General features: G+C 35.5%; 1 protein-coding gene across 2 annotated transcripts in view; it reads left to right on the top strand.

The window, feature by feature from the left end:
• VWA8 (von Willebrand factor A domain containing 8) overlaps positions 1–12,920 on the top strand; it is a 199,716-nt gene that overhangs the window by 50,430 nt on the left and 136,366 nt on the right. For both annotated transcript variants that reach the window (XM_052786057.1, XM_052786058.1), the window contains exons 10-14: positions 1,440–1,571; positions 2,890–3,024; positions 3,105–3,182; positions 9,387–9,547; positions 10,732–10,845. In XM_052786057.1, the coding sequence (XP_052642017.1) occupies positions 1,440–1,571; positions 2,890–3,024; positions 3,105–3,182; positions 9,387–9,547; positions 10,732–10,845 (620 nt within the window). The remainder of the gene's footprint in view (positions 1–1,439; positions 1,572–2,889; positions 3,025–3,104; positions 3,183–9,386; positions 9,548–10,731; positions 10,846–12,920) is intronic.

Genomic DNA, 12,920 nt, shown 5'->3' with positions numbered 1-12,920 from the left:
CCAAAAAACAGCTTAGAAATTTTAGACTCACAAGATCTTTGTGTACAAGGTTTGCTGCTGTTGTCTCCAAATCCTCCTTGCTTGATACAGAGGCTGCTGGTGCAGATAATCTTCTTGCTTGCTCACAGTTATTTTCTTCTGTTGGTATTTGATTAAGGGATTTTAGCGTACAAGCAGTTTGCAATTTTGTGTACGAGCAGCTTTGGCCCTATCCAAAATGCCATTAACTTCTTAAGAATATTACAATTTACTAGTGAACATAAGAGTGAGAACATCGGTAGTTCATTTCACAGAATCATAGTTGGAGCATTTCGTAGAATCATGGTTTGAGATACTACGCAGTAGGCATTCCTGTCCTCTGTTGTTGTTTAAACGTTTAATGGTATCTGAAGTGGACTCAGCTGTTACAATAAGAATATAATTTGGTGCAGCCCTTTACTAAAGCACATTTATGGTTAAAAATGAAATTTTTGTAGGCTTTTGTTCCAGAATGGGAATTTACAAAGTGATGAAGAGCCAAAGCGTTTGTATGAATGCATCTCAGTTTTCTTTCTGAACTTTAATAGGCAGTTTTGTGAATCCAAGTAGTAGTAAAACTAAATGCTTTTCAAGAATTATTTTACATTAGTGACTTCTGTTTAAAAAAATCTTTTTTTCTAAGAATTCTAAGGAGTTGGATAATACTCCTTTTTCCCTTGTTTACTCAGCTTTCACTCTGTTGAATAAAATGGATCTATGAGTTCAGTAATTTCAGATAGTGGCTTTTTTGTGCATAACCCCCCCCGATATGACTTCCCCTTCCCCAACAAAATAGACTTTTTAAAGGATTTTTAAAATGGTTTTCATGTTTTCTATATACAGCATAAAACAGAGAAAATAATGCTGAAAAGAGGATTGTAAAACCGAATGTCCTGGTTTTTGTCCTTGATATACCCAGAATATGCTGAAGGTTTAATTTGTATAGGTTGTCCTCAATTTTCATTGTTTGATAAGGCTTTGGAGCTAAGTAAACATAATGTTTGATGGTTATTTTTATTGGTAGCCAGATGTTTAAATCTGCAATTGGTTAAAATGACCTGCAGAGATAAGTGATCTATTATTACACATGCTAAAGGCTATCATCTGTTTCTCTTATTATTTTGGTCTGTCAGGCTAGGACCTGGCAAAGTCACCATATGACATTTTCAGTTTACATCTGTGACTACAGTCAGAATAAGTAGATGGTATACAATCTTTTTGCTTTGGTTTTAAATGCAAAATATATAGGCCATCAAGAACGTAAACACAGGTATGTGAAGTAAAATTTGAAGTAAATGGATTTAGGACTTCACAAACAATTAATCTTGAATATACTTCTGGCCTTGTTTTCAGAAGGAACAGTTTTAAAAGCTGGAAAGCTGTATTTAATAATTAATTTCCCCCATCCCCTAATTCTACAGCGTTTTGAGCTTCAGGATTCAGAAAACCACTTGGTTCCCAGAAGGATTACAAAAGTAGAGAATGTACATGGAAACAAACCCTTCAAGGCTGATGTAACTGTCCAGATTGGTGAAAAAGAAGTGACATTCCAGGTATGAATTTATATATGTTTTTAGATATCATTAACTTGTTTTCATATCAATGAGAATTTGGCACTTAAACTTGATACTAAAACTTATTTGCACTGAATATTTTTTGGTAGAGTAACACATGATATTTATTAGAAAATCATTTAGATACTGGAATATTAGATTATGGATGCACAAGATATTATCTCTAGATAAACTCATACTTTCCAACATGTGATTCATTTAAGTTTCTTGTGTTAAAAAAAAAAGCTAAAGAATGGATGAAAGACAAGCCTCTAAATTTCATATTTTTTTATTGGATTAGAGTAACAGAGTGTACTTACGATGCTCTTGGTGCCGTTTTCCCTTTTTCTTTTGATAAAAACAATCGCCTGTCTTTGTCTGCACTTCAAATAAAATCTAATGAGTGCTTGGTAATGTTCTGACACAGGATGTTGGGAAAATGGAACAAAAGTAATCACATCAAATATGATTAGTTTGAGTTTCTTCCAATGAAGTTTATGACCTGCTAGGTGGTAAAATAAGGTCTTAGTCAGGAAACAGATGCTGATCTGAGAATTTGAAGTTAATCTTGAATTTGGAGAGTCTAGAGACTCTGTAAAGAAGGTCAATTAGTAGGAGTCAGAGATCATATTAACATTGGTGAGGAGTGTCCTCAGAGTTTGTACCATGACAAAGTTAAAAGGGGAACAGCAGCAAATGGGAGTTTGTCAGAAAAAGGTAAGTCTGTAGGGACTTGATTCAACTCTTTTCTGAAGGGAAGATTTTTGCTTTCATTTGATATGTAGGTGATATCTTCTGAAAATAGGTCTGCAGAATGTCTCTTTGGGAACAGGAGAGCATAAGGAGTTTGCAGATGAAACAGTTCCCAGACTAGAATGGGAAGTGGAAATAGAGCTAGTGCCTTAACATGGGAAACAATTAAAACTCTCCAAAGTTCTGGTCAAAGTAGCTCCTTCAGATCTTCGTAATACAAATTGCTCTTTCTCTTCCACGTTTCTCTGATGAGCAATAAATATTGGTGATTTTTATATCTTGTCTCTAGCACAAACAGCCTCAAGTTCTTTGCAGACCCCAATGCTGTAATTGAATTGGTTCACATTTTGTTACTCTTTCATGAAGAGTGGGTGAAGGAGATGTAAAGGAGGTTGTCTACTAGAAATTATATGATTGAATGTTTTTAAGTGAAAGATTTAAGTTTGATGGCTGACAATCATCAGCAAAATATTACAGTAGTTTTGGCAAAGCATAACCCAGTCCACACAAAGCCTAGAGTTATCACATATAGCTTATTTAGCATTTTTTTCCCCCCCCCTTATAGGTTCCAGCTGGGACTGGGCTGTTAAAAAAGCATCCTCGATCAGATACTTTCATAAGGACTTCCAGCCATAATCAACTGTTGGCAGAAATGATGCAATCCCATATGGTTAAAGATATGTGCTTAATTGGAGGAAAAGTAAGAATTTAAATTTCTTTTCTCCCTCCTTCCCCATGTTCCTTAGAATGTAATCTAGTTCTTATTTTTTAACTTTTTAGGGCTGTGGCAAAACGGTTATTGCTAAGGAGTTTGCTGATATACTGGGGTACAGCATAGAACCTATCATGCTGTACCAGGTAAGTAAACTATCTGCTGATGATCGTGCTTTAAATGTGATCTAAAATACACAGATGTCGATTCTTTGTGTATATTCTCTCTCTCTCTCAGTGATTTTGAAAGCTGCAGCTGTGTTCATATACAGCTGTATAATCACCGATATGGGTTAAAAGAAATAAAGGATAGCAAAGATTTCAAAGACAGCAAAGTTTTCTGATGATTATAGAGCATTTTTTACTCTCTCTGTTAGAATGCTCATCTAAAATGTCTTCTTATTGCAGGCCTAAACAGAGGGGGTACTGTGCAGCAATATAGGTAGTACAATGTTATTACAGATATGCTAGCCCTGATACTGCTTTCCTTCGATTTTATTGACTTCATTGTGAATGTGAAAGAGGTAATCTAAATAAAATGTAAGGAGAGTCATTTAACACGGTGGTCTTTCTCCTAGCCGCAGAGAATTGACAACTCATTCTGTGATATGGCATGACTGAATGTCATAAAGAAAACTTTGTCTTTTGTGTTTTCTCCCTTTCGGATTTTTTTCCCCTTTTGAAGTATGTTTCCTGCCTTTAGGTCAGAGTGGTGACCACTGGTAATTCATGCATGTTGAATACCTCCGGAAGACCTTTTGTTGTTCTTTTTTCCTTTTTTTTTTTTTTTTTTTGGTCCATATGCTGTTTAATCTTATAATGGAAGTCTCCATTATCAATGCTATTTTTTTATTATTATGGAAGACAGTTTATTTATTGTACAGAGAATACATAATGTGTTTTATGTTTCTGGGGAATTTTTTAAAAGTTATTTCTCATGTTCCATAGGCTTAATCTTTCTTCTGGGTTTTTTGATGTTTCCTTTGTCAAGATCACCTAATACCCTCTTATGTGCTTATGTTTTCTGATGCCTAACATGTGGAATTTTAATCAATATTATAAATTCTGTGCCTTTTCTTTTTTTACATTTCTGTTTAGTCTGATTACTACAGTTGTGGTGGGACTGTGTTGTAGTAGAGATAGAAGATAACATTCCATGTTCAAAAATGTTGCATCCTAGAAATATAAAATGAGGGCTGGTGTTTAAATGTAATATATACATATTACATTCAATGAATATTAACTTTGTTATTCATAGGTGCTATAACAAACAGATAGTAATCTTCTGCCCTTAGCCTAATTTTAGCTCATATATTTATGTTATGTCTTAGTACAGATGTGACATCTTTAAAGATAAATTTGGGGTGAAGTGTGCATTAACACTGTTTGAGACATGCACAGGCGGTTGACTTGGATGCCGTAAAATGGCAGTCATGGGCTACAATGACAAGAAGGAAGAACTGGAGAAGTCGTAAGGGTGTCCCTGGGCTTTGAACGTGGTGACTAGGAGCTTGTTGTAGCTGCATTTTTCATGAGTTGGAAGAAGAAATTTACAGTAATTGAAAAAGCAAGGGCAGAGTGAATGTTTTTACTGAGTAAAATGTAAAGTTTGTATTTAAAAAGATTGTCATAGAAGTGGTAGTAATGGTTCCAGAAGGGTTGGACATGCAGAATAATAAGAGAAATGAAGGTTTTGGACCTGTAGTTGTCTTGGACTATGGTAAACATGGTATAGTGGTGCTGCTGTACATTAGGGTTTTTCTCTTTGATTTCATCTGGAAACTGCTTCAGGCTTTCTCACAGTGCTAGCGTTTTTTTTGCAAACCCTAAGCTCTGTCGTGCTTAACAGTGATCTCCCATAGCCAGTGGTTACTCAGTATGTGTTTGGAAAGAATTGTCAGTCTTAGATCTTGATATACTCTAACCTCATGACATAAACTGAAAAATTACAAGATTAAATGTATAATTAATTAATTTGCTAGCTTTTCACAGTAGACATCACGCATGTAAGGTTTTCTCCATAACCTTGAGGAATGAAAACACTCTCAAATAAAATATGAAGTCAGGAGTCTCCCATGACCTTGTGAGTCAAAATATACCAAATATCACAGGATGTACAGTTATAAGTGATAATTGGCAATGCTGCAGGGGAACATTAGCATCGGATCTAATGCAATATATTGGTCTCTTTCTTCCATCCCTTTGCTTCTTTAATTTTTTCCCAGGCAGCACAGAGACTTCCAAAGGAAGAAATGGCAGTGGCAGCTGATTTGGATTTGGAAGTACAGTGGCATGTGGGGAGAGACACTGACAGAAATGGGTGGTGAGGTTGAAGGGTTGAAACAGACAAAAAGTGAGAGAAAATAGAAAAGAAAAATATTACTGATGATGAAAAAAGAACAACAGTCCATTTTATGTTTTCCTGCACTGTTGAGAACCTCCCCAGACAGGATCCCACTGCTTTTCCTTCCCCCTATATGGCTTCAGCTGATAAAGGCGCAGACTCTGAAACTGTGTCTGCATAGATGGAGTCAGACGGATGACTTGAGCCCTTTCCTTAGGCTTTAACGTGGCCAGGTGCGAGCAGATTTGGGTTCCAAAGCTGCATAGCCTCATCAGTGCAATGTTATGTTCATGTAATATACCTGGATTCCCAGCAGCGCCTATTAACTTATGTACAGTGGTATAGTAACAGAGGTGTGTAGTTTCTGAGCTGGAACTCAGTGTGTCCAGCTAGCCTGCATACTTCTCTCTGTGCTTGTCACTGTAAACATATTTTTAAATCATCCCAGGAAACTAACTTTTGCAACTTGACAAACCTGCTCAAGGACAGGCACACCCTAACCCTTGTTTTGTTGCACACAATACAATATTGGGTACTCACCAGCAAAATTAGACGATTATTTGGTTAAAAATGTGACCACTGTTTTTCAACATCCTACCTTTAATTAGTATGGCTTCACTGAATAGGAGCAGAAGACTTCCTTTTTGGAGACACATGAGAAGAGCTGACAGTAAAATTAGTTACTCAGTAAACATCTTTCTTTCAGAGGGATCTGTAATTCCTACAGAAATAAAATCTAAGCTAAGGGTTTGAAGTATTTCCCACTGAAGTGAACCTTTCCTTTGGTTTCACCAGGGTTTGATCAAGTTCAAAGGGCAGAGGGTTTTTATAGAGAGGCTTTTTGGTGATATCAAACAGTATCGCTAAGGCAAATAAATGACTGTTTGTGAGCTCGTTGTTCACTATAAATTCCTGTGTAGACAAGTCTATGTAAGATCCTCATGTATATCTATATGTATAGACATTTCCTATGTACAATGTCTTACATAATCTCAAAAGTTTTTACAGGAAGCAGTGTATGAAAAAAAAATGATTGAATGTAGCTGTACTATACATCTTCCAATAAATTTTAAGAATGCCATTTGTTTTTCTTAAAATATGTAATAACATATCAGGGACTTCGCATAGCAAAGCAATAGGATAATTTAATGACAGAACAAAGTGTCTTTTTGATTTTTTTGAGAGACACATCATAATGTCCTAAATCCATTTCTAAAATTAAGGAGGCTTTTATTTGTCCTATGGTTCATTTTTATTTTCCAATAATTTCTGCAGGCACAAAAATAGTGGGGTCTGAAGCAATATATCTTGGTCTGAGGCAATAGTACTGTTTTTCTTCAGGCTCTGTGAAGAAATGAATTCTTAGATTTCTTTTTTTTTTTTATATATATATATAATGTTTACTTTTAGTGTTAGTATTTATTTCATCATTCGTTCCATCTGAAGTTGATTTAAGGGCTTGAATAGTGTGAAAAGGCATAGGTCTTTATATTGATTTCACTGAAAAAAACCTCTAAAAGGTTTTATGTTGTGAGATGAAAATCAAATTTACCTAAACCAAGAGTTCCCAAACCTTTTGAGCACATAGATCATCTCTTATACTAACAGTTGGCTCAGAGAACAATTCCTGTCTCATTTGTGATATCTGACATCATTATATGGATTTCTCATTATATGCAATTCCATGTAGGCAAATTGCTGACAAAGGAAACTCATCCTGATTAGGAAAGGTTTGTTTTTAAGTTCTCTTAATGCCATTAAGTGACAGCAAATGAGAAGCAGAAGCCAGCTAGTTCCTTGTGGACTGTAGCTAGGGAACTTTTGGTTTAAAAGAAAACATTTTCTCCCCCCAGAGTTTCAGAGGGGAAAAAAGTTATATTCAAAGTGATATTATAACAGTTTTCCAGCAACTTGCTCCTTTTCTTCCCCAGCAAAAAGAGTCTTTTAAGCACATCACTAGTGTTTGTGTACTGTGATGTTCTTGTTTCTAGGATTTCTTTTTTTTCTTTTTTTTTTCTTTGCATGACGTCATAATTTTTCTTTACAAATTCCTTCCAATTTTTTATTTGAGAAATACTAACAAAATATGAGTCCAAATTGGCATGAAAAGCAGGAAACATAGATTTTTCACCTCATAATTGCCAAGAATATGATTAGCACTGTGAGCCATGAAAAATGGCTAGGTTGGAGGCTTCTATTGCTATAGTTGCTAAAAGGAGTGGAACAGAAGTTACCCTTCTTGTTTTCTCTCCTAAACTTCTTTTTTCCTGTATACAAGATATTCTAGAAAATAAACAACACAATGTAAAACACGTAAGTTACAATGACTGTTACAAATTAAAATAAGCATTTTGTTTCACAAGGCAATATAATGTTGCCATTGCTTTGCCCAAAATAAGGGGAAAAAAAGATTAATTCATATACTTCTATTACCTTCCCTCCAAAGGAAAGGATTTTTAGTGTTAGAGTATTATAACACTCTATCTCATAATGTTTTATTTTTAATATTATATATTAAAAATTGGTTTAGAGTAAATAAATAGAAACAATAAATCACTGGGCAGGTACTTAGCCATAAAATAAATCCCTTGCAGAAACTGAGCAGGTGTTAGCAAATGATACTTCTTTTTAATGCATCACTAAATTGAATCTCATTCAACCATTTAAATTACAATATAAACATTCATTTTATATTTCGCAAAATATTTTGCAGCAAAATACACTTCTGAGTTTATCTTCAGAATATTAATGCATGGTTCTCAAGTGGTTGTTGGAATTACAGGTGGACATTCTGTATAGCATAGAAGGCTCCCAATCAATTCATACTCTATGTTTCATTCCTCTAGAGGTGAATTGTCAGGTGCGTTAGTTACATATTCAGTTATAGAGGGTTTACTAGCCACTGAATGCACACTTCTGATGCAAGTCCTAAAAACACTTACATTTTTCTGTCTTTGATAAAAATGTTTCACGTTCTGGTTTTAGTCTAATTCATTAATAAAATAGAAAAGAGCAAACACAGCAGTAAAAACCAGAAATACAACGATATAAACACGGTCTGGTTTTGTGAATTTGAATGTGGGACTTTAAATTATACAAATGTGGAAGCACTGAAGGAACCAGACTTTGTCCTGTTATTTTAAGGCTTTTAAGGAAATGTAGAAAGAGGAAATGATTCAGGCCATATGACGTAATGTGTTCTATTTTTATTCTTTAAAGTTCAAAGGGTTTATAGTTGTGAAAAGGACATATGCAAAAGCTACAGCTACAATAGAAAACATTTTTCTCATCTGATTTTAGGTTAAGTTGTGTTCACAGCGCAGCCTCAGGAAGGAATTTCATCTTCCAGGTCACAAAATGGCTATTGCGTCTTTGTTGCTCTAGTGCTTACCTGTTAGAATGGAACATCTAAAATATGTGTGCTGGAGGATATGCTAGATGATGCCTTTGGTTTTGATTTATCCCTTAAGCATTATTTTGTGATATGCTATGTACTTTTGATATTTTGTGTGCTACTGGCTTCTTTCTTACTCTGTCCTTTATTCTCCGGTGTTTTCACTGCATTTTCCTGCTGAGAGGTGGAATGTCATGCTGGTTTGTGTTCAAGATTAATGATGAAATCTTTGCTCTTTCAGGTGACTTCTATATGAAATAAGTGACTCTTGCTTGTTCCAGGTGTAAATTGCTGCCCCCTTCTGTACACAAAGCTGTGTACAAGTTGTCATATGCTTGCATTACGTTTAAGGGGGGAAGAAAGGCTTTTGTTCTGGTTTCAAAGAGGTGATATTGGCAAGTCTAGAACTTCCAGAGACTGTTTAACATAGTGTGTGTATAGATTCGTGTGTGTTTCTAATACTCTTTGGAAAAGTAATTGAAGATTTCCTGCTAATCTTCTTTGGGTACGTTCTCAGGAAAAACAGAATGCAGTTTTTTAAGGAGAAAGCATGTACCTGTAGGTGAAGGAAATAGAGCATAAATATCTTCTTCTGATTAATTGATACTTACAGGATATGACGGCTAGAGATTTGCTACAGCAAAGGTATACTCTTCCTAATGGAGACACTGCTTGGAGACCATCGCCACTTGTTACTGCTGCCCTGGAAGGAAGGCTTGTTATTCTTGATGGCATTCATCGAATTAACCCTGGCACTCTAGCTGTACTTCAAAGGTCAGGATGTGAGCACGGATAAGTTGGGTGCACGTGATCTGTTTATTGAGTGCATGCATACTGAGAAATTAAGTTCCTTCTGGTGAATATGACTTTGTAACTTCAAGAATACTGTAAAGATCAAACCGAGCATTGACATTTCATAGAATATGTAATGTTCAGTCTTTACATACTTAAAAGCAGAAGGAATTCTTTCATGTTCTTTGTAAGTCTATAATAACATAGGAAATTTCAGCTCTTTGTAAATAAAGAATGTAAGTCTGAATTGAAGAATGAGCTAGATTTTACTCTAAACATATGAAATCTAAAAATCAGTAATATTTGTGCAATGTTTTGAAATGCAAGATGTCAGAAAATATTTAAAATACCTTGAATGCATTCTCCTTCTAAATAAAATGCAATTGTTACATTTATATGTAAAAGCATACTTTATATTAATTGCAAAGAACTCTTTCTAAACATTATTTCATAATTCAATAAAAACTAAATTAAACTTAGCAGAACAGAAGTAGTAATAGGAGATACTATGTTAATAATAATCTATACTGTCAGGTCAAATTTTCCTGCTATTTCGTGTGCCTGCATTGTGTACTGTCTTTTGCAAACTTAAAGGACATCACTAGCTTTAAAAGCAGATGGTAGCAAAAACATTTTGTGCCTTCTTTTATTATATATATAAGCAGAAGGGCAGAAGAGAGAATTATGCTTGCCTGTTTTTTCCCTTTTTAATCAATTTAGCTTTGCCTTCTGATTTTTCTTCTGACATATGCATGCATTGTATCTAATCAACTTCTGCATAAAAAAAAAAGGCTGGGTCTGTATGTATGTTAATCATTGAAGCCAACCGAAATATACTGCTTTAAGAAACAAAACAGAAGTATATTACTTGGTACAAGTATAACAAAATGGCTGTTCCATGCCATTTATGCACACTCCACTGTTAAGACAGAATTTTTTCTTTTTCATTTTCTGACCATTTCTATTTAAAATAAGTTGACTAACTGACTATGGGCTGAAATTGTTTACTTATGCATATTATTTTACCTCCACACCTGGATGTATCTTTTTCATTTTACTATGACCCATGTTGACTGAGGTAGCTTTTAAATAAAAGTGTTAATTGATATAAGTATTTTAAAAAGTAATCAAAGGGTAGATAAAGCTTGTTCTTTATTTTCAAACAGACTAATACATGACAGAGAACTGACTCTCTATGATGGCACCAGATTGTTAAGGGAAGATAGATACCAAAACTTAAAAGAAGAATTACAGATCTCTGATGAGAAACTCCAGGAAAGGTAAAGTGTCAGCTACAACTGTAGAATGCAAACAGCATTTCATCCTGCAAAGAGCTTAATCTGCCCCCCCCCCCCCCAAACATCATGCAAAATGCTTCCCTATTAAATTGATACCTTCTAATCACTAAGAGAAGCGTATTTTAAACGTCAGTTTCCTCACGAGCTTTTTTTCTTTTTGTGGCATGGGAAAATTATATCCTGTTTAGAGTGCTTGAACTAAAAGTAAAACATTCAATATCCTTTAACAAAAGGAGTTAGAAATTGAAGAGAAATTATAAGTACATAAAAACATAGCTATAAAGGTATATAATATTTTATTTTGGAACATTTTATTAAGAGTGTTGGAAAATAAGCTAAATTGAAGTTAAATACAACTTGTTACTTTCTTTTGCCTCATTAGCTAGAAAGCTGGTATTTAATTTACAACTAATATGGGGCAGGAAATCCTAAGGATGGGTTGGGACCCATTATGCTTATTCTTTTTGTTTCTTCACTTCCACTTGTCTGCTAGAAACATTCCACAGATAGAAATGTTTTCTAGTCCTCTGAGACCATACTTGATGCATAGTCAAACTCTGCTGACCAATTTTAGTTAATGGGAGGGGTATTGTTGAGTGTACATCAAAACAAATGCAATCTAATATTCAGTAATATATAAGGAGCTAAACATACTGTGATTCTTAAATGGCTCTAACCTCTGAAAAAAACAGTTGAAGTTTTATGTCAGATGTCTGTGCTTGTATTTACACTGCAGGGTGTGCATGTGCCCAAACTTTGAAGAGACCTTATTGGTTATAGTAGGGATACATTCACAATGTGCCACCCCCTTTCTCTCAATTGTCTTGCTGAATATGATCTTTTTCTTTGACCTCCTTTGTAGTCCACCCTTTAGAAAAGCTGTTTTTCTTTTACTGCCTGGTTGTTTTGTTATTTCTGCTTCCCTTTTGATCCAAAATACTGTGGGTTTTTTAGGAAAAAAAAAAAACAACAACAAAACAAAACAAACTTCATTTTAAGTCTTCCATACCCTCTACAATAGGGTAGATTTAGATTAGATGTAAGGAAGAAGTTCTTCGCTCTGGTGAGGCACTGGAACAAGTTGCCCAGAGAGGTTGTGGATGCCCCATCCCTGGCAGTGTTCAAGGCCAGGTTGGATGGGGCTTTGAGCAACCTGGTCTAGTGGAAGGTGTCCCTGACCATGGCAGGGGGATTGGAACTAGATGATCTTTAAGGTCCCTTCCAACCCAAACCATTCTGTGATTTTATGATTTTTTTTGTAGGCATGCTGTAATCTAAGTCTACTTGTTGCAAATCGTATCCGTGCTGCTGAGGCCATACACTCAGCTGGATGGGCATTTCCTGCATTTTGTTTTATTTGAGTGAAGAACTCTGTATCAGGGAAGTGTTCTCTTTATCAGGATTTCAAGCCCAGACTTTGAAAAGAGAAGCAAGAAAGCTCCAAGGATCCATCTTGGATGGTATCCCAACTTTGCATTGTACTTCGTACTTCAAAATACATCTAGTCATTGTGTAAGTCTCCTCCCTGCTTCCATGTTCATGGTCTTGTCCAAGGTGCTTTCAGGCAGAATGGCAGTGGCCGTGCTGTTTTGCTTACTACACAGTACTCTTTAGTTCATGCCGTTATAATCCAAAAACCTAGACAATTCATCACACATTCATACCTTCAGTACTGCACCTCTTCCTGGATCAAGTCTCTCTCACAAGAATAGAACTTTATATGTGGATTCTACGTCTCCCTGTTTGTTCTAACTATGGGTGTTTTGGCAGTGGACTCCCTTATAACCTTCATTATGTGTTAGATCAGGAGAACTGTCCAAGCTGTCTTCTTTAATGACTATTCTGCAGACCTATCTTCTTACTGTGCCACCTCTGTACACGCTTTCCTTCCCTTCAGTGTCATTGAGTAACCTTTTGGTTCCACTGTTCAGTGCTGATTGTGCATTGCTTTTGACTACTTCGGAGGCTCCAAAAGTCTTTTTTTGACTTTCCTTGGAAGGCTGTCCCCCTTTCCTTTAGATCGTAAGGTACTGCTTTTACCTGGCCACCTTAATATT

This window comes from Harpia harpyja, chromosome 4 (genome assembly GCF_026419915.1).
Source record: "Harpia harpyja isolate bHarHar1 chromosome 4, bHarHar1 primary haplotype, whole genome shotgun sequence".
Classification (NCBI taxonomy): domain Eukaryota; kingdom Metazoa; phylum Chordata; class Aves; order Accipitriformes; family Accipitridae; genus Harpia; species Harpia harpyja.
The sequence above is the reverse complement of the archived record's forward strand: the minus strand, read 5'-3'. Positions and strand labels throughout refer to the sequence as shown.